The following is a 21,786-nucleotide window of genomic DNA, read 5'->3' as shown; positions in this document are numbered from 1 at the left end:
GTCTGGGTAACATCGTGTGAACAGTGTGTGGGAGATTCTCCTCTCCTCTCTGTTCCTGTTTCGACTGTAACATCATTGAACTCCAGTAAAGCAGACTACTACTGAAAACCACCTCCGTGCCTGTTGAATATTTTTAACATTAAAACGTCGAAGCCAAACAGTAACCACACGGAAAGTCAGGAAAAAGACTAATGACAGGCACCTGGATTTGGTCGATGGAGTCGATGATGATGATGATGTTGCCATGGTGACGTGCCGACAGCCTCTCTAGCCAGCGTGGAAACTCCTCCAGAATCTTACAGGGGTCCATAGAGAGGCCAGACAGAGACCAAAAATGTTGCAACAGCTAAAGAAAGCGGGGGGGGTGTGAGAGAGAGTGAGAGAGAGAGAGACAGGGGAAGTACCAGAACATCAGACAGCCCAGTGGAATTCATAGAAACAGAGACGCAGCAGCAGCAGCAGATAAAGAAACGAGATGAGAACACCGATACAGGGGGTCAGCGGAGGGACACGAGATGGTACAATTTAGAGAGAGCGACTGTAAAACCGTGACACAGACGTTCATATCTGTTCATTTCTTTTTCTGTTTCTCCCCCCCTCCGACGGTGCCGGGGTACCTTGACGGTGAGACGTTTGATGATGAGAACAGGCTCGGCGCTGGTGGACAGGGGCCGCCCCACAAAGTGATAGAGCATCAGCGTGTTAGGAGACTGCTTCTGCTGTAGTTCGATCCTAACACACACAAAACACACATCCATGACCAGTGGGGTTTACACCGTCCTCACGTTAAAAAACGTATTAATTTTTACATCAGCTATTTAATGCCTGACGCCAGATATAGCACAGTCTTGTGAAGGAATGGCCTGGATTAGCACAGGTATATTCAGATATAGCACAGTTTTGTGAAGGAATAGTCTGGATTAGCACAGGTTTATTCAGATATAGCACAGTTTTGTAAAGGAATGGTCTGGATTACCACAGGTATATTCAGATATAGCACAGTTTTGTGAAGGAATAGTCTGGATTAGCACAGGTATATTCAGATATAGCACAGTTTTGTAAAGGAATGGCCTGGATTAGCACAGGTATGTTTCTGAATTGCTTCGTTACCATTTGGCGAGAAGAAGAGTCTTCCCTGAGCCCGGTCCTCCCGACACCAGCAGAGGAGGAGTCGGGGGAGGAGCTGCCACCATGTCGTTCAGATGATCGATATACTGAGGGAAGAAAAGAAAAGAGAGAGTTATACAGCATATATGTAGCTGAATCAATGGATTCAATCTTTTCAAGACTGTCATAAATGTATAGTAGACACGGAGGCCCGGGGACTAGAGAACCGGTTTCCAGTTTTTCACTTTAACAAGAGCAAACAAAAAAGTCCTGTGATAACATAATTGCAATGTGGCATAGTTAAAGTTAATATGAAGTCACACAATTAACGATGCCGTTGCTAATATCAGAATGATTCAGTGGTTTTACACCGGCGTACACTCTTCAGGTACGTTAGCATAGGGAACGATAGGGGACAGTACGAGTCTATTACACAGACCTGAGGCACTGCAACCCATACAGACTGAAGCTATGACATGCCACTGCACTGCAGTAAACAGACCTGCACAAACACCTCAGCTCTGCTCTGCTCTGCTCTGCTCTGCGGGTAAAGACAGACCACTGTAAACACTTTCACTGGCTAACAGTCATCATTTACCATAACATCACAAGCCTCAACAGGAAATCTCAGATGTTAAGATCATGTTCCTTGGTGAGATGAGTTTACGTAGAGATGTTTGGACAGACTGATAGATGCGTGAGTCAAAGAATGGCTAGATGGATGGATGGAAAGACAGACAAATGGACAGATGGATGGATAAAAGTACCTTCTGGAAGCTGAGAGGAGCGGCAACGCTGCAGGTCTGTTGGTACACCTCTATCTGCTCTTGTTCATCATGAAGATCCCACAACACGTCACCAGAGTCTTCCTCACAGTCCTCCACCATCCCACAATCCTCTACCACCTCCAGCCCCAACAGCTCCTGGCACAGTCAGAAAGAGAGAGAGTGAGAGAGAGAGAGAGAGAGAGAGAAGGAGATAAAGATACAGAGATACAGAGAGAGAAAGAGAGAGAGCGAGAGAGAGAGAGAGAGAGAGAGCGAGAGAGAAGGAGATAAAGATACAGAGATACAGAGAGAGAGAGAGAGAGAGAGAGAGAGAGAGAGAGAAGGAGATAAAGGTACAGACAGAGATATAGAGATACAGAGAGGGAGAGAGAGAGAGAGAAAGAGAAGGAGATAAAGGTACAGACAGAGATACAGAGATACAGAGAGAGAGAGAGAGAGAGAGAGAGAAGGAGATAAAGATACAGAGATACAGAGAGAGAGAGAGAGAAAGAGAGAGAGAGAGAGAGAGAGAGAGAGAGAGAGAGAGAAGGAGATAAAGGTACAGACAGAGATACAGAGAGGGAGAGAGAGAGAGGGAGAGAGAGAGAGATACAGAGAGAAAGAGTAAGTTAAAGATGATCTATTCACACATGCACTGCGGTTAGCACTATAACTGACACTTCTCATCCACCTTCTTCTGAACATGAAGTGTACTCATGCCCAATGCCAAGAATAGCAAGATTTGCGGTTTGGAGGGCATCTCAGACAAACTGAGACAGAGAGAAGCACAGATAGAAGTGACAGAGACACCGGCCTAACAGAAAAAGAGCACAAGGCTAGCATTGGGCAGCACAAGTGTTAAAGCGGTGTATCAATAATTATGAAGCGCATGGCAATATTTTCTCTCTCTCTCTGAGAAAACAAAAATACCTGTTTGACGATCTTCTCCAGCTGTGTGTAGATGAGAGAGGCTCCTTCCTCCGGAGAACCGGCATGGTCCACTACCTGACCACAGAATAAATAACGCAACTCAAACTTAAACGGACCGTTCCAGAACATTCTTTACGCACGATATCAGATTAGAGAAGATATAGAACACAGTCAGAAATATAAAAGTTTATAAAAGTCTTCTCAAATCATAAAAGATCTGAGAGGATCTTTTATGATCTGTACTACTTCTACCAGTGAAAGTGTGTGTGTGTGTGTGTGTGTGTGTGTATGTGTGTGTGTGTCCTCTACCTTGATTTTAGCATTTTTGTCTGCATTGTTAACTCTCTCCAGTAGCTGTCTGGTATTAGTACTGAGTGGATTAACTCCCTCGCCAGTCCGCAAGTACAACAGGAGAGCACGCGAGTCCGGAGTCTTCACAAAGGCCTCCTCTGCATCCTCTACCACACAGCTTCACAGGTACAGAGAGAGAGGGAGAGAGGGAGAGAGAGAGAGAGGGGGAGAGGGGGAGAGAGAGAGAGGGAGAGAGAGAGAGAGAGAGAGAGAGATTCATTTCAGATAAACCGTGACAGGAGCTCACTTAGACATGATTGTATGAATAGGGAGAGTGGGCATGCAAGAGAAACCTCTAAGCCTTCTGCTTTCAGTGTCTAAAGAAGTTACATCTATCTTCGAGAGGCTGTAGCCTGTGTGTGCGTGTGTGTCGGACCTGGAGACAGAGGCCTGGAGCAGCAGCACACACACTGAGCTTCTCTCAATCTCCTGTCGTCGCTCTGTGGCATACAGAGCGGCTTTCTCCTCAGGAAAACACACGTTCAGATAGAAATGACCCAGCCCTTCACAGAACCTCTGCAAACTGGGAGAATGATTCTGACAGACAGAGAAAGAAAGAGAGAGAGAGAGAGAGAGAGAGAGAGAGATTAGAAGACTGATACTGTATGAAGGAACCTGAATGTATCCATGTTAGTTCTTTCCATGATGTTTGTGTGTGTGTATGTGTGTGTGTGTGTGTGTGCGTGCGTGTGTGCGTGTGTGGGTGCGTGCGTGTGTGTGTGTATACACATGTACATGGCATGTATTTGTTTTCTGACATGACTGAAGCCTAAAGTTTGACAAAGTTGAGTCATTAAATGTGTGCTACAGTGCGTTTTTCTTCTTATATTCATTATTTATTTCAATTAGATGTATTACTGATTTTACTGTTCGTATTCTATCTCATGCTCTATAAATGTCATGTCTTGTTTCTTTTTATATGCAAATAGTTGTAGGCTTCTGTGCGTTTTTCCCCGCTCACCAGAAATAGTTTCTTGATTAAAAAAAAAAAAAAAAAAAAGTTTCCAGCGTTATTTGTACGAACATGTCAGAGACCATTTCTTACTTCTCATTTTCTACTTAATCCAGAGAGGCAAATGACTACCCAGGAACTAAATTAGCAATAAGAAAAAAAAAATACAGATTTAAATAGAAGATAAGCATGAGACCAACAGTACTTCTCTCTAAACCCAGCGTTTGGAAAAAGTGCCCAACGACTATTGTCATGACGACACACTAATATGATATGATAGCGATCTGTGTTTGCTTAATCACTGTATACTGCGAGAGTGTTTCTGTGTGTGAGAGCAGAGGGCATTTATCACGTAGAAGACAAGGCCTCTGAGTGAAATGGGTGTATGGACCACTCAGGGAGCGAACATCAGTCATCCTGTGCTCTCGGAAAAGTTATCTTGGAATCCCCACACGTGTCCTTACACACCTGTCTTAACGTATGAAAAGCTCTGCACTGCCTAACCTCAGTGAAAGTAGATGCATGTGTGTATCTATATGAAGGTAGGGGAGTGAGTGAGTGAGTGTGTGTGTGTGCGTGCGTGTGTGTGTGCAAGAGAGAGAGTGTGTACCTGCATGAAGGTTTGGAGCTCTGCTTTGGTCTCATGTGTGTAGATGAAGAAACATCGTACAGTGTTACTCCACAGAGCCTGAGACACGTGAGGAGAAACCTGTAGCAAACTGGCCACTGCAGCATCCCAGTCATCTATAACACACACACACACACACACACACACAATTTATATTGAGGACAGAAAGGGAGAGTTATAGACCACAACCAACACACATACAGAGTTAGCAACCACAAGCACCTACACACACAGTCAAAAAAATCCAAAAACACACAAACACATATACACACAAACACACTATGCATCATCCAACATCTAAACCTTGATCAAAAACGATTTCAACGGAAACATATGAGACCCAATAGACACATTCACACTAACACAGTATTAAATCCTTCACAACTCCATAGTGAGCATACACACACACACACACACACACACACAGGCAATACCTCTGCTGACATTAGCGAACGGCCCCTCCACGTCTATAAGGCTGTGGGCAAACTCAGGTCCCCTGTGTGTCTGCTGTAACTGCATCATACTGCCCATGGAAGGCTCACTCCCCAGCACACCCCCACTCCACTCCTCACACTGTGTCCCTGCAGCTACACACACACACACACACCGACAGACAGAGAGGGAGAGACAGACAGCAGGAGTGACAGGGAGGGAGAGACAGACAGACATAAAGGGAAAGATAGAGGGAGAAGACAGAGAGAGAGAGAGAGCGCGAGAGAGCGAGAGAGAGAGAGAGAGCGAGAGAGAGAGAGAGCAAGAGAGCGAGAGAGAGAGAGAGAGAGAGAGAGAGAGAGAGAGAGAGAGAGAGAGAGAATTTGAGCTATAATTCACATCCATACTTCTGCTGCAGCAGTAACCACAGTAACTCAAATTCACTTGAAAACTTCTATTAAATCCATGGGACCTTGCAGCATCCTACAGCTCCACTCCAAATACTTCTTGAGTTATGAATTTTTGATGTTTGGCCCTCTGGGCTAAATTTCATCATTTTTGCAATTCTTTATAAGCAGCACCAATTACTTATTTTTCACTGGATTGAGTTGAAATTTGTGCTGAACATCCAAGAAGCCCCCCTAAGGATAATTTGCAACATATATTTATGTAGCCGTTGCTGAATGTTTTACAGTAGTCAAATTAAAAAACATAAATTCCCTGAATGAAGAATCTCTAATTTTCAAAAATGAATATCTCCACTAGTTTTCACTTTCTTGCAACCAAATGTTGATTCTGTGTCGTTTTAATATAGCTCTATCACATCTAAAAGTTATTTGGTCCTGCATAAGAAATTGAGTGCCACAGATCTTGCCAAATATAGCTTCAGAGCTGAAAACCCCACTTTTTAAGATATTTTGACTATATATTTTCCCAAGTAGGATTATTTTAATTGTCTTGAAAGTGTTTTTTTATGGGAAAATGTTAATATTCATTGCAGATATATATAAAAAAAAGGTGTTATATTACTCCGTCATTATTTAACAGTTTTTTGAAAATAGCTCATATTTCATACTTTTCACTGCCTCTAATATGACCTTCACTGGTTTTATTTCATAGGTAGACATTTGTACTATGCTGACTTCAAGGTTTTCTATCTCTGTGTGATACCTGTTGAGCCTGTTTTTCATTGGGTTTTCATTTGCAAGTTTCATTTGCAAATAACTAAAAAAGCACCAAGAATTCAATAGACGTTTTCACGTGAATTTTTTCGAGAAAATCCATGACATGAACTGGGAGGTCCTAGGTGAGATAGTATGAAATGATACATATGCATTTTTGAACCTTGTTATCTCATCTTAACATTAACACTAAATTCTGACCTTTCACTCTCAAATCTTAAAACCTCATGAATACCCTCCTTTTTCCTGTTTAAAAGGCTCTGTTTTGATTGAGATTACTGATAACTGTAGACTCTTGCGAAACCATAAAATTAGAGTTCTCTGCTGTTATCAGCTGCTATGTGATCTATGTGTGCTTGTTCTGTGCTCTGGTTTGGTGTACGTGTGGTCTTCTCTGTTGCGGTCGTGTGGCGGCTTAACAGTCGTACCAGTGACAGTGGTGCGGTTGTCGTCGGAGTCAGAGTCAGCGGGGTCATAGACATGAATGCCCTGAGCCTGCAGCTGCTGGAGTTTAGATTCCAGATCCCGCTTAGCCCGCAACAAATCCTGGATCTCCTTCTCCTTTGTTTCCCTAAAAATCTACAAGACCGAGGAGAGGAGAGGAGAGGAGAGAAGAGGAAAGGAGAGGAGAGGAGAGGAGAGGAGAGGTATGCAGAGCTTCTCAAAACACAATCAGGAACGTTTGTTTTGACCGCCTTAAGGAGCTGGAGCCTGTCTGGTATAACTATGATCATTCTTATTACTTAATATTGTGCTTTATGGCAAGTAAGAACGATCCACAGATCAGGTGGGCTTTCTCACCTTAAACTGACGTTTGACTTTGTCTCTGTCGTGCTCGAACGTGGCTGCTCTCTCCATTGCCTGGTATTTGGCCTCCAGAGCACTTTCCTTCTCTCGCAGAATTTTCTGGTAGGTCTTCTGCAAAGCCTGATGCCAGGGAAGAACATACAAGTCAATCTCGGTTCTGTCAGTGATTCCTATTGGACCGCTTCTCCGGGGGGGGGGGGTTACGTTCAAGAAGCAAAACATTTGGTCGCGTGTTGTAAGATTCAAAACGTGTTGTCTGTCTGTGAATTAAAAAAAAAAAAGGGGAGAGAATTTGCGAGCCGTTCTTGCACCTCACCTGTAGCTCGGCACGTAGTCTTTTATTCTCCTCGTCGAGTTTGGCTTCTTTTTTCTGCATGGAGGCGATCTCGTTGTTCTTGCTGACTCGGAAGATCTCGTAATCCTTCCTCAGCCGCTCGTACTCGGCTGCGTACTCCAGATCCACGGAACCGGTGGATTTGAAGCTGGCGCCGATGACCCGCGGCCCACGGCGGAAAGAGCTGCGGAGGAGTCGGGCCTTTGGTTTCACCTCCACGGGAATCTCACAGGCCTCGCCTCCCTCAACCCCGTACGCATCCTCAATCACCTCCCCTGGGCTGACCAGAGAAGAAGCCGTCCCCATACTGGCACCTGATTGGCCAGCAGTGTTCCCTTACCTACCACAGACACCTTCAGCAAGCATTACTGCCCCTGGCAATTATAGAGGGAAAGATGAAAAGAACTGGTCTTAAAGACAAAATCACAAAAAAATAAACATAGAACATAGCAGTATTAGTATCCAGAAGACACAACATTCTCGGGATTTCATTTATTTCTCAGAAAATAGTGTTACTGTACTTTGATACAGACAACTGTATATCTTCTAAACATACATATAATTATGTAAAAAGGCTATTTCTGAAAGCAATGTACTGCGTTTTGACTGATGCAAATGGTCCACAGTTAATGGTACGTCTGCTTCACACGGCACTGGGCATAGATTTTATAGTCTTACTGTAAATCCACGAAAATACATATGATCTCGTGATTTCACTAAAAGCGAGGAACTAAAGGAATTTGCGGGTATAAACCTTTTTGTAAGACTGTTTTGTAAAACTTTTCAAGACTGTCATAAATGTATAGTAGACACGGAGGCCTGGGGACTAGAGAACCGGTTTCCAGTTTTTCACTTTAAGAAGAGCAAACAAAAAAGTCCTGTGATAACATAATTGCAATGTGACATAATTAAAATTAATATGAAGTTACATAATTAACGATGCCGTTGCTAATATTATAATGGCTAAACTGAGATTCCAGTTTTGATTTATTCACACCTTTTCTTGGAATGGTATGTTAGGTGTTGTACGTCACAGCCTCAGAAACTAACAGTAAAAACCCTCACTTAAAATGACCGCTTGACGGCTCTAAAATGTGCTTTAGTTGGTGCACGTTTGTAGGGGTATATACAATTTCTAATGGGCGGTCACTATGGTTATCATGCTGTAAAGCTAATTAGTTGGCTACGTGACCGTTAGCTCATGAGAATATTTTCAGCTAACATTCCGAAGGGAAAAAACACACCTTTTTGTCAGACTGTTATACTGATAGCACGCTGAAGATATGTTTTCCCGTTATCACAGAGTAAATTGGGAAATAATTGTGTGGAGGCATGCTGAATTAGAAACATTAAGGTAAACAAATCAGAAAAACTCACGCATTTTCATAGGCTTCTTCCTGGCTGCCCGGGTAACTAAGCGTCCCTCTTCCTACGGATGCTCCTCATGGTCAAACTAAGTGACTGCCAACCTCGGTTAAAGGCAAACGCATGCTCCTCGGTTTTCATTAACTGTTTGGACGGGAGGAATAAGGCTCCAGACTACGCTGTACAACATTTAACAAGGGTTACACAATCGAACAGTGAATTGATTCTTCTGTCATCCCATATCCGATGTGCATCACAGAGAGATGTCATGCGGTTTCAACCGTACATGCAGTCGGTTGTCCTCTCTCACTCTCTCTCACTCATTATCTAAGCCGCTTATCCTGTCATAGGGCAAAAGGCAGGGAAACACCCCGGACAGGTCGCCAGTCCATCGCAGGGCAGACACGAAGATACACAGACAAACACACTCACACGCACATTCATACCCGGGGGCAATTTAGCGTCTCCAATTCACCTAACCTCTTGGGTTAGGTGAATTAGGCAGACACGGGGAGAACATGCAAACTCCACACAGAAAGGACCCTGGCCGCCCCAGTCGCTTGTCCTTTTGTCAGAATTATAGTGTCAAAGACGCGAGAACCTTTATGAACACAAAACAATTGAATTGAGCCAATTGAATGCAAACACAGATCTATTTCCTGAGCAGGTAGTTTCATCATAAAACTTCACAAAGAAGTATAATATGGTCGGGTTATGATCCAAACGTCCAATGCATAGGCGAACTAGGTAATTGTCTGGGTCCGCACTTTGGCAAGGGCGGCAAAATGTTTAATGTAAAACTATTAAAAAATATATGGATTGCTGAGGAATACGTCAATCACGCTGCACCTGCACCCGCACACTAGTGTTGCACTAGATTATTTGCGTAATGTGTATGGCATATTGGAGTTTGTGTGTTGTTGCTGGTTTTTGCTTTATGTGTATGCTGTCGTTGCTGGTATGGTACGTCGCAAATAGAGGGGCAGCATAATTGTTTTTCGTCCAGAGCGGCAGACGTGCATGCGCCGGTCCAGCAGACACCTACACATACCTCAAAACGAATGTTTGCAAGTGAAGTGGCGGGAGGGGTGCATTTGGTAAAATGAGTCATGGTTTCAATACACAGACAAATGTTAGTTCCCCATTGTCTCTCTTATGCTGGTGTGTATTCTGATGGGAATCACCTCTTCCAGTATAAGAGTGTCTGATGGCATTAAGTCGAGGCCGTGGCCGACTGACGCACCAGAACGAAGCCCACTTAACACGTACGGAAGATTCTGTAGTAAACGTCTATCTGCCTGTTTTGTTAATAATGGTACCACCATTAATAACAAACCGGCAAGTAATGAAATTTCTCATGAAAGAATGGCGTCAGTCCATTGTAACTGAGGTTGAACACCTTTAACCCCACCACCTGTCAGATAGGATACACGCATCATTAGTATTGTGTAGAATTTCAAAAACTACGAACCGTGATTCTAGAACATTAAGGAACATGTTTTTGGTTTTTTTGTATCAGACCGGTTGTGGTAGGTAACCACCTGTGAGAACCATGCAGAGCAGCACAAACCATTCAAAACCGAATGTGCATGACTTCTCTGTGTGCCTCCCCTCCCCCAAGAAAGCAATTATATGTAAATTCTCTTTCTTAAAAGTAGTCCATTAAATCCCTACGGCTTTGATAGCCTACCTTTGGTGTTCTTAATGCAAAAAATATATATATATATTTTTTTTTAAAAAAATCACTTTCTCTGCCATTGTATTTTCCCTCGCTGTTTGGTCAGGTGAATAAGATCTGTAGTCTGTGATTAAATGATCTTTTACATCAGCTGACACGTAGATATGTGTGCTATATTTTTATATGTTTAGTTGTTAACTTGTAATTGCTTTGTATGCCAGCGACCCATAATGGTGTGCATCTCATGTATGCGCGCCTGCACGCATCTACTTTAATTTTTGCAATGTGATTGGTAGATCATATGTTAATGAATACGCTGACTAAACATTGAAAATATGCGATAGACTGGCCCTTCACAATTTTCGGTAGTCTCTCACCAAAATTGTTTGATGCCTACGCTTAAGTGTCGTGTTTATTTTAATTTGGCAGTCACCTGAAACTATGCTAGAAGGGCCTTGTGCGTACATAAACAGCACCTGACAGATACACAAAGCATTTACCACACCCTTTGTGCCATCCGAGTTTTTGCAAAAAATTGTCTTCAGTCACTGGGGAGTCCTTTAAGGAGCGTTTTGTGCACTTTAGTGCACGAAAGCCACCTACTCATAGATCTTAAAACAAACCCTAACCTTTCTAAAACGTCAGAAAATCAGACATTTTCTTACACATTTGAGGGCGGGGGGAGGAAACCTAAATGATATTATCAGTGTGCTCTACAGGTGGAAAATACGCGCGCGCGTGTGTGTGTGTGTGTGTGTGTGTGAGAGAGAGAGAGAGAGAGAGAGAGAGAGAGAGTCTAACAGAGAGAAACTGCATGGAAAGAGAAGCAGACTGAGTTGAACACTCAACACTGCTGCAAAGCAAAGAGTACTGTCTGACTGAGATGACCGGGGACTGAAACCTCACCGCAGCATCACAGACGTTAGCTCATATCGATCATTCACCACATCAACGGGTAGGTTGTTATCTCTTTCTCTGTTTGTTCAAAAATTAGACAGCTATATTTATTACAGATTCTTCCGAGAATGATTGTACCTAAAAGTAGGCGTAGATTATTTCATGACTAGGTGTTGTTCGTCATATTCTATTTTATATCGCTATTTGGACTGAACTCTTTGGATTGGAGCAACATGTTTTAATAGCTATTCAGCTGTGCGTGTTTGTGTGTGTGTGTGTGTGTGTGTGTGTATGCTGGGGGAGTACACCTTAAACTGATTTTTTAATAATAATAATAATAATAATAATAATAATAATAATATAAAAGTGTGTTGCCGTAACACGTCCTTTATTCAGTTCAACCAGTTTTGTATCCAGCAGGAACAGACCGACTATGACCTAGACTCGCTGTTAGATTTCAGATACACTTCTACATTGTGCGTCACGGTGATTGAAAATTATTAATTTTTTTTTTTTTTTAAGTCATTACACAATCCTCTGTTACAAGAATATATAAAGTGAGATAAGAAAAAGAAATATGGATGGAACCACTTTGCGTCACAAGCACGGTAACATGTGTTACTTCTGTTACTTACGTTTTGCCCCTGAAACACAGCATTGAAATTATGACTGGATTTACTGGATTATAATACTGATAATCGCAGTGTTTTGGATTATTTGAAATTTGAGAGCCAGTGTTATTACTATTATTATTTTTTAAAAAAAATCCCAGCGTGGTCGAAAATATTATTGTCACTATCTTGGTTGCGAACATGATCCCTTTAATGTCCATGATCCCTCGGAGGTCTCCCCGATAGTCGCTTCGGTCTCGGTCGTTAGCATACGCTCCCTTGTTACGCGCACAGAGGAGAGTACTATTCGCTCGTAACTCAGGAGAAACTGTGAGAATGACCAATGACGAGCAGTAAAAGTGTGTTGCCGTTACACGTCCTTTATTCAGTTCAATCAGTTTTGTATCCAGCAGGAATAGACCGACTATGACCTAGTCAGACTCGCTGTTAGATTTCAGATACACCTCTACATTGTGCGTCACGGTGATTGAAAATTAGTGTTGACCGTCGTGAAAATATTAGACTTGAAGGACATTTTTTGGATGGCACTTGTCACATGAACACGAGTCATTGGCAATTAAAAAGGCGGTGTCAAAGGGATAAAAGACTAAAAATGTTTATACAAATGCTATATGTTTGTAATCCCCTGGCGCTCTCTCTCTCTCTCTCTCTCTCTCTCGTCTGATCTCAGAGACGGCAGTATGAATCACTCAGACCATTCACCGGTGGTCATGAAGAACAACTTTTACTCAGCTGGTTCCCATGAGGAGAACGTCCTGTTTGCAACTTACTACATCATCATCCTCATCATTTCTGTGCCGTTCAACGCCCTCGCACTGTGGGTGTTCTGTCGACAAGCCAAAAGTAAAAGTCCCTCCAAAGTGTTCCTGCTGAACCTTGCTATAGCAGACATGGCCTATGTGCTGGTCCTGCCCATGCGTGTGGTCTACCATGCTGCAGACAGCCACTGGCCGCTAGGAGAAGCCCCCTGTCGCCTGGTGGGTGTCCTCTTCTTCCTCAACCTCTACTGCAGTCTTTTATTTATGATGTTCATCAGTCTTGACCGCCTGGTCGCTCTGGTCCTTCCCATTAAATCACAGTCGCTGCGGAAGACCAGGAACGCTAAAGCAACCTGCATTCTCCTGTGGATTATTGTGACTTTTTCGATGCTGCCCAAGCTGATGTCGACCCAAACCATGACCATACAGTCAGAGAAGTTAAATATAACTATCTGCAGCCAGCTGTACTTTGAGAATACAACTCCCAAAGCACTTGTGTCTACTGCGGTCGCGTTCACGGTTCCTCTTCTCACTCTGACGGTCTCCTACATCCTCATTCTGATCAAGCTGAGGACAATGAAGTTTCAGGAGAGGACGCTGGTCCAGCAGAAAGCCATTAGGTTAATTATACTCACCATGGTCAACATCCTGGTCGCGTTTGTGCCTTACCACGTGCACCGTTTCATTTACATCGAGAGACACGCTCACGACGACATGACGGAGGACGAAATGAAAGCGCTGGCTTTTGGCAACCGCCTGACCTCTGCCCTCATGTGTGTCAGTGGCGTGTTTGACCCAGTCATGTATTTTTTCCTGGCCAGCACTTACCAGCAATCTCTGACTCAGATTTTCTGTAAACGCTCAGAGGACAATCAACAGCAAACTACCTCAAGTAAACAGTTTTATTAAAACCCTTTGTCATATCTTAATACATTAAAAAATATCCTTAGAAGAAAAATGCATTCAGCTAGAAATAACGCAGAAGTGAACGTATAAAGCTTCAAAAGAGTCAAGAGCAGTTCCCACGTCTCTTCAAATGGGTCCTGCAGGTGTCTTCACTTCTGTTAATGAAACAGGACACTGCCCGTCATTGAGAAATTCCATTATTCGCTGTTTAGCGGACGGTGTTATTTTAGACACCGCTGTAGAATCTTCTCTTAAGAGTTCTACTGCACTGAGATGTGATGGTTCAAACAGCGATGACATTTGGTTTACCTACATTTTATGCTTATCAGGAAGCACTGGGGATGAGGTTAGCACCCATGCCCTTAGTATGGGAGCACGGTCGTTTTGGAAGAGAACACTCCCATCAGAATAGAGGTGCTTCAACGTAGGATGACTGTTGTCATATATATTACCAACTCTCTGTAAATTTACGGACAGTTGATAAAATGCTGTATTTTCAGCCCATCCTCAACTCCGTAAACAAGTCTGACTGCTCGTGAAAATATTCCCGAACAGCATGTGATCAAGAAATGTATTATTTCTGTCTGATTATTAGAGTTATTTTATCCCCTGCCAATGGGCACACATTCGCACACACAAGCATACTCACACAATCGGCCATTTCCATTCATGTGAATTGGCCAATAGGAGCATGGGTCAGTGTGTCTGCCAATCCAAAACTTCAGAAGATCTCACTTCAGCTATGTTACCTAATCATGTACTTTTCTTTGACCTATGCTTTTAACATGCTGTGCCACGGATGTCAGCGAACCTGCAAAGCTCCATCAGTAAAAACCAAAGATTAAGTTTGATCACAGAAATCGTCATTCAGATAATATATATATTTATCTCCTGTGTTCTCATACTTTAGTGTGGTTGAATGGGTTTAAACCATACAACAAAAGTACACAGCATACCAAATCAACCACTCGGGTATGAGGGTTTCCTCTGAGATGTAAACCCAACGCATTAGTCTGCAGGTTGAAACCGGAATGAAAGATAACTTGTGCTTGCTGCAACAGCATGTGTACTGAAATTAGAGTGAGCACTGACTTATCGCACCACTTGATCTATCTCTATCACCCAGTAGAACCACTGTTTATCTTTCTATGCTTTCTAAATAACCATATAGATAATTAAGTTTGTTTACACGTTTTGCCATGCAACTAAATAAAATGAGTGTGTGAAATAAAGTGAGCATCATGTTCGAGTGGTATGCACTTTGGACCTCATCTCATCACAGTTATCTTTGTGTCAAACTTCCTTGACAGCATCTCCTGTTACTTGTGAAACTTTTTTTTTTTCTTTTTGGTTGAAACAGTTTGAACCGTCTGTCACTGAAGATGCTCCAAAGATACAACTGACAATCATATCTTTTTCAGTTATAGATCTCTTCCTTTAAGACATGATAATGTGTGGCTTTTCTCAAGATTGTTATATACATATATATATATATATATATGACGCTTAACATGACAGGATGTTAACTGCTTAATAAACTCAGGGAGTAAACCTGCATGAAAGCTCTTGTCTTCACTACACTGTTTTTGCTTAAATGTTGATTTTGACTGTTGCATGTATATTTTATGGCTCGGACTTGCATCATAACCAAAAGGCCTGTACTGTATAACTTTGGGAAGGTGTATTGATCCCTGTACCTCTCTTTGACAAATCGCGTGACCACAGCGGACTCCCAGACATGGACAGTTATTTGAAGGGGAATACGGTGGGTGAAGAATATGATTCATGTACATCACTCGGTCCTGATTTAGACTGGTATAGATCCTCAAAACCACTGATATTTAATTTCATGAATTTCATCTTTGGAATCTTTTGCATTAAGATGCTATTATGACAGCTATGGTCTCATGACTGTGCATTGCCGATGAAAAATGTGACCGTGTAGTGCTGTGTGTTTTATTACTGTAATATTCACCATATGATGGGACAAAGAGACCATTTGACAAGCATGCAGACTTTTATTGTTTTCATAAACTACACAGTTGTGACTACAGCGCTCTCCTGCAGTACAGTTTAAAGCTTTACAAAACAAGAGAAAACAAATATATTTACAAAACAAACTGTCTGTGCAAGTGTGACTCTTATACACTGTCATTCTCTCTCTTTCTCTCTCTCACTCGCTTCTTCTCCCTCTTTATGAAAGCTTCAGGAAGGCATGCATAGAAATACACTTTGGTACAGTATGTGAACAAGACTTAACCAACTCTTAGCGGAAGAAGGGTTTTTTTATACATGTTGGTTGCTATTGTTTTAGTATACATTTTGACCAGGGGCCCTAAAATACAGTTTTGGAGGTCCAGATTGATTCTTGGGTATCGTATTAACCAAACACTGTGATCTCTGATTGGCTGAAAAGTGCACACACCTGTTTTCCAGGTAAAAAAAAAAGAAAAAAAAAAGAAAATCAGCCTCTGCTTATGAAGTGAGAGCAAAAATCAGTAGAAATCTGGACCCTCCCCCAAGATCAGATTTGAGGTCCCCTGATAATGTACACATTAAGTTATGTACTGCAAAGTTCCAGTAAATCCAGAGTACGACAGATAAGATGGGATGGCCCATTCTATACGTACATATCGAATTTCTCAGACAGTGTATCCAATGCAGCTGGACAGTCCAAAGGAGAAATACCAACAACTTTGGCAGCTAGGCACAAAAACTACATTAAGAGAATTTTAATACATAACCTGTTTTTTTTTTTTTTAATCATTTTCTTTGAAAGACATTGGCAGTGCATGTGAAAGAAACAAACAACAAACTCTATGGTATTCCCATGGTTTTACATGTTACATGTTAAAAAAAAAAAAAGATCAGTCTAAGAACAGTTAATTTCAAAATACAATTAACTTGGCTTAAACCAAATTTGGGCAAACATAAAAAATAATGCGAGATCAAAATATAACTGTATTCAATCTATTTTTTTTCCTGGTTTTAAAAAATAAAACACGCATTGTAATATTACATACACATGTTCATCGGGATTACACATCTGTTTCATATTTCTCTTTTTCTATTTCTTTTCTACTCGTAAGAAAAATATATTTTCAATATTTTCATCATGAGGAAAACAAAACCCAACAAAGAAATCAATATTAGTAATCAATCAATAGCGTGTACTGTGCAGTGAAACTATATCATGTTTCTACTTCAGTTTTAGTTATGTACATACTATTTTCATATGTTCAAATTTATTTTCAATATTTTCAAGTTTAAATCATATCTGATGGGGGTGATTGTTTGCAAAAATGGGAAAACAAAGGGTTAAAAAAAAAACAAAAAACAAAAAAACAAAAACAATGAAAATACTGCATAGGCAGGCTAAACAACATGCCGAACAGAAAACCCAAAACAAAAACAAAGTGCATTCCAAACACTTCTTTACATTAACAAAAGCACTAAAAAAAAAAAAAAAGCACAAATAACACACACGTTAAAAATGATACAAAGGAAAAAACAAAAGAACCAGGAGTAGCTTTACCCCTCTAAGACATGAGCGAAAAGCCAGCGGAGAACTCTATGAGCAGTCCTTGGTGGCTGTAGCAGTGGGAATGGCTGATTTGCCGCCGCTCCCGTTGTGTGGCCGGCTGTAGCTGGTGAAGCTGGGTGTGTGTATGGTGCGGATGGTCTTCACACCCTGAGCCAACATGGTGGGGGACAGTGGGGAGTGAGGAGAGGAGGTAGAGGAGGAAGAGGAGGAGGAGGAAGAGGAAGGTCGACCATTTTGAGTCTGCGAGGAGAAGGAGAGGCCTTTAGCGGTGTGAGTGGGCGGGGCTAACTTAAGCGAGCCGTTAGAGAGGGAGGGGATATGGGAGGAAGAGGCAGAACTAGAACGGGGGGAGGGTATGGAGGACTTGTTGGCTGAAAGGGAAGATGAGGAGGGAGAGGAGGAGAGCGAGGAAGAGTTAATGGAATTAGTAGCATCAGACTGGGAGAAGCCTTTTCCCACGCTAGAGGAAAAAGCTGGGATTTTAGAGGCAGGCACAGAAGGGGAAGTGGATTTGGGATCTCCTCCAGATCTCTTAGCACTTCCGTTAGCCTGCAAACAAAGACGCCAGAACACACTGATTGTCAACAAAAGGGAAAAGTCATGATTAAAACATAAAAAATGTAACACATAATTATACTATCGGGACCTAAAGTTAATTAATAGAGATAATCAGACAAAGAAACACAAAAATTACTCAGAGAACTAAAGACATATACACAAACACACACACACACACACACACAAATAAAAGACAAACTTAATGATCTGTCTTTTCTTCTGGTTATAAGTGAGACATAAAGAAGACATCATATTAATAAAAAGAAGAGAGAAAACCCTTGAGGGGGAAAAGGAGGGGAAAGAGAGAAGTATTCTGAGTGTATTTTACGTATTAGAGTGCGTGGCACGCAGGGTGAGGATACAAAAACCAACCAGTATACAAGACCAGAGGAGCCTCCGGGAGGAATAGGAGAGATGCATTGTGGGAAGGTTTCCAAAGGGCAGTTGAGGTTTAGTGCAAGGTGGATCCTGGTAATGTGAGGTAGGCCTGGTTCCCCTGCGAGGGAAACTGAGGAGTAGGAAGGGGTCCAAGGAGCACAGAAGGTTTAGTAGAGGTGCATCTTATCTAGCAAAGGAGGTGTCATTTGGCATTGTGGGAAATGTAGGAGTTTATTGAGTTAGAACTAGAGTGAACTAGAGTTTAGTAGAAAAGTAATTTAAAGTAAGATCGTGTGGTGCAAGTTAAGTGGAGGAACGTCCAGCTGAAGCTCCCTGCAGGTGGCGGTATAACGAGCTTTATGAACCAGCTGTGAGGACAATTCTAGAAATGACAGGTAGGGTTTCTTACAGCTTTAACTTTTCACTTTCTTTTGTTATCCTCTCGTCACCAACACAGCACCAAAAGCCATGAGCAGAGCGAACATGCAGAAGCAATTGGTGATGTTACGAAAAAAAACCCAAACAAACAAACAAAAAAAGTAACAGTCACATGCCTTCAGTCTCAAACATAGCAGGGAGAAAACACCAAAAGATCCAAGGTGGTTTCTCACACCGAACCGCTCACACAGAACCATTGCACATCTGTCAGCTTTCACGTTCTTTCAACTAACTCTCTGTTAGCTTCCTGTCTCGTTATAACGTCTGCTACATATCTCTGTACTACAATACACACGCAACCGTGTGTCCTGAATTTGTGTCCCCTCTCTCTCTCTCTCTGCTGTCTGGGACGATAGGCCTATGATAAAACTACCTGGCGGAACTGCCTCTGTGAGTCTTGTAGCTTTTGTTGTTTTGCTGCCTTCTCTCTCTCTGAGGTACCCGGTTGCTGCCTTGCCTTGGCAGATACGGGCACTGGCATCCGACTAGTGGGTGAGATCGCGTTGGCATTCTGCAAAAAGGATTCAAACCAAAAAATAAGAACAAAAGAGATATAAAAAAAAATAAAGGGAAACAAAACAGAGAGCCATATTGTGGAAAGGTTAGGAATCAGGGAGTCACCTGCAGGCTAAAGCCTGTTTCAAACATCTAGCAGTGTCATAACATCACATTTTAAGATCACGAACAGAGAAACACCAGAGTGAAGTAAGAAAGCATGCAACCCAGTCCTGTTCACCATAGTAACACCCTCAGTGATCACCAAACTTCAAACAATTAAACCCAATAAGGAAATGATAATAACAATAATAAAAAAAAGGGATCAAAAGTGAGGGACTGTAATTTGGTGAGTAGAGCCTGCCTAAACAGAACCTGTCCGAGCCCCTCGTTACACCGCTATTGACAAACAAAACAAAAATGTGAGACGTGCTGAATCTAAAACTGCCACCCGTGAAACATCAGTCAATCCAAACATAGGTTTCAACGCACAGGGTTAGAAAGCCTAAATCCCTTTGTGGATCCCTTGTACCAGAGCAAGTAAGTTAAGGGATCTGTGAACCCAACTGGTTAGCGAGGAATTCGGGTGAGGGAGAGGAGAAGGAAAGACCAACGACGGTCTCCGGTGGTGAAGCGGTCAGAATTAGAGAGAGACCTGGTGGGTAGGAACCGCGCTGACTGAGACCCCGGCAGTTGGGATCGTAGCAGGTCGAGGAAGGAGCTGCGGTTTGGGTTTTTTACGGGAACCTGAGGACTTGCTGGATCCGGAGGATTTGGGCATGAGGGATTTAGGAGTAGAGTTTTTCTCAGGTGCTGCAGCCTCTCCACCCTGGCCCCCTTGAGGTTTAGGGTCCTCAGCAGGTCCCCCTTCCTCAGGCAACCGTGGGCCCATCTCACTGATGGTGCTTTCTAGCTGTTTAATGGTCTGTTCCAGACTGTCCAGGGTTTTGTAGGTGCTTTTACGGATTTCGTCCGTCCGGCCTTGCAGGTCCTGGGGGTTAGCCGTAGTTTTGGGGTCCTGTTTTGACCGCGCAATCTCAAATCTCTTGGCCTCTTTGGGCTTCAAAGTTCCATCAGATTCCTCCTCATCCTCATAGACTACCACCTGCAGGGTCTTCTTGCCTGTCTTGGTGCCGGTGCGTATGGCCTGCGTCAGTGCTGCTAGCTGTTTCTTGGGAAATTTAAACTTGAACTTCTTCTTAGAATCCTGTTTCGAGTCTCCAGTAGGATCTGACTGCGGTCCTCCTTCAGATAACGATGACGAAGACGATGATGTGTGATGGTCTCCCGCACCTGGTGTCCCACCAGGCACTTTCCCTGAATTCTCTGGTGACCCCTTTTTTACCTGCATTTCTCCAGAACTCTCTTCCGCTTCCTCCTCCTCCTCCACCTCATCTATCCTCTCTTCTGCCAGCATCCTGTCCAGCTCCTCCTCGCACTCAAAAATGGTAGAGAGGCGTTTGTAGGCTGAATGGATGTCCATTGGCTCATCGAAAATAATGATCACAGGTTTCTTGTTGAACCCACCGTTGTCCATGTCATGAAGTTCGCTGCCTTGAGTGGCATCTCCGGATGCCAAGGCACCGTTGGTGGTTACGTGCCGCTTGTTGCCAACAGTAACAGTTTGAACACTGCCTCTCTTTGCATTAACAAGCTCCTGGTATTCTCCAGTGGACAGGGCCTGTACTTTGGTGTTAGTAATCATGAAAGCAATGTTATCAGGAGGAGGAGGTGGCTCCTCCCCAGGCAGGTCTGGACTCAGACCAGCATCATCAGTCAGGTTGTCTTCCTCATACTTCCTCTCTCTGGCCCTGGAGGAACCAAGCACTGGTTGCTGACTGTCTCCACTTAACCCAGCTTGGCCTGTACTTGCCAAGGTAAAAACAGGAGGAGTTTCCCCAATTGTTGTGGGTGTTGGCACGCTACACTTGGTTGGAGATTCTACCCTCTCCTCTACACTAATCTGAAGTGGAGGAGATTTGACCACATGGACCTTTGAGACGGTCATACCACGCTTGCCTTCCTCCTTAGGGGAGGAGAGGTTTATCTTCAGTGAGCCAGACCTGCTGAGATGCTTCTGAGGCAGAGAGCTGGAATGATCCCCTGTGGTGGAAGGGAGATTTATTTTCAGCGAGCCAGACCTGGTGAACTGTTTTTGAGGCACGGAACTGGGACGATCCTTTGTTGCGGAGCGAAGATTGATCTTCAAAGACTCAGACCGAGTGAGATGTGTCTGAGGCAGAGAAACGGGAGGACTGGTGTTGGTGGCTGGACCATTGCTCTTGGAGTTTGTAGTCGGTCCATCAGTGACAACCTGCTGCGGACTTTGGGATTGGTCAGAAGTATTGACATGTGAGACCTGTGAGGACGGTGACAGCGGCACGTCTCTGCGATCGTTTGATTCCTCCGGCGTCAGAGACGGCTGAGGCGTCTCCTTGGAGATTTGAGCTGTGACATAGTAGATGACCTGCAAGAGTACAGGTTAGTGTGAGAGACTGCAGTCAGAAACAGGGAAAGCACAATAAGAATGATATGTAACATAGGAACGTAATGCTCAACATATTATAGGCTTGTGTGCTGTGATAGAGGACAATGATTAAGATGCAAAAGACACTTTCATCGTGAACCAATTAAATAACCAAATAGAA

The 21,786-nt window shown here is 43.0% G+C and overlaps 3 protein-coding genes across 3 annotated transcripts in view; 1 reads left to right on the top strand and 2 right to left on the bottom strand.

Moving 5' to 3' along the window:
- nphp3 (nephronophthisis 3) overlaps positions 1 to 8,917 on the bottom strand; it is a 19,152-nt gene extending 10,235 nt beyond the window's left edge. The window contains exons 1-13 of the mRNA XM_030769266.1: positions 8,867 to 8,917; positions 7,472 to 7,863; positions 7,150 to 7,275; positions 6,777 to 6,927; positions 5,170 to 5,322; positions 4,718 to 4,851; positions 3,532 to 3,692; positions 3,114 to 3,273; positions 2,805 to 2,879; positions 1,875 to 2,030; positions 1,111 to 1,214; positions 618 to 732; positions 203 to 346 (exon numbers count right to left, since the gene is read on the bottom strand). Of these exons, the coding sequence (XP_030625126.1) occupies positions 203 to 346; positions 618 to 732; positions 1,111 to 1,214; positions 1,875 to 2,030; positions 2,805 to 2,879; positions 3,114 to 3,273; positions 3,532 to 3,692; positions 4,718 to 4,851; positions 5,170 to 5,322; positions 6,777 to 6,927; positions 7,150 to 7,275; positions 7,472 to 7,795 (1,803 nt within the window). The 5' untranslated portion in view covers positions 7,796 to 7,863; positions 8,867 to 8,917. The remainder of the gene's footprint in view (positions 1 to 202; positions 347 to 617; positions 733 to 1,110; positions 1,215 to 1,874; positions 2,031 to 2,804; positions 2,880 to 3,113; positions 3,274 to 3,531; positions 3,693 to 4,717; positions 4,852 to 5,169; positions 5,323 to 6,776; positions 6,928 to 7,149; positions 7,276 to 7,471; positions 7,864 to 8,866) is intronic.
- Positions 8,918 to 12,741: 3,824 nt separating this feature from the next.
- Positions 12,742 to 13,728, top strand: LOC115806463 (uracil nucleotide/cysteinyl leukotriene receptor). Its single transcript, XM_030767165.1, has one exon. It carries the CDS (start codon positions 12,742 to 12,744, stop codon positions 13,726 to 13,728), a length of 987 nt encoding a protein of 328 aa, XP_030623025.1.
- Positions 13,729 to 17,247: 3,519 nt separating this feature from the next.
- The window catches only part of kiaa1217 (KIAA1217 ortholog), a 51,242-nt gene continuing 46,703 nt past the window's right edge, over positions 17,248 to 21,786 (bottom strand). Inside the window, exons 19-21 of the mRNA XM_030767269.1 lie at positions 19,794 to 21,605; positions 19,017 to 19,154; positions 17,248 to 17,818 (exon numbers count right to left, since the gene is read on the bottom strand). Of these exons, the coding sequence (XP_030623129.1) occupies positions 17,297 to 17,818; positions 19,017 to 19,154; positions 19,794 to 21,605 (2,472 nt within the window). The 3' untranslated portion in view covers positions 17,248 to 17,296. The remainder of the gene's footprint in view (positions 17,819 to 19,016; positions 19,155 to 19,793; positions 21,606 to 21,786) is intronic.

This window comes from Chanos chanos, chromosome 3 (genome assembly GCF_902362185.1).
Source record: "Chanos chanos chromosome 3, fChaCha1.1, whole genome shotgun sequence".
Lineage (NCBI taxonomy): Eukaryota > Metazoa > Chordata > Actinopteri > Gonorynchiformes > Chanidae > Chanos > Chanos chanos.
This window is presented reverse-complemented; position numbering and strand designations above follow the sequence as displayed.

Excerpts from the sequence above, each read along its gene's own strand:
- LOC115806463 (XM_030767165.1), top strand. The coding sequence starts at position 12,742 with ATGAATCACTCAGACCATTCACCGGTGGTCATGAAGAACAACTTTTAC.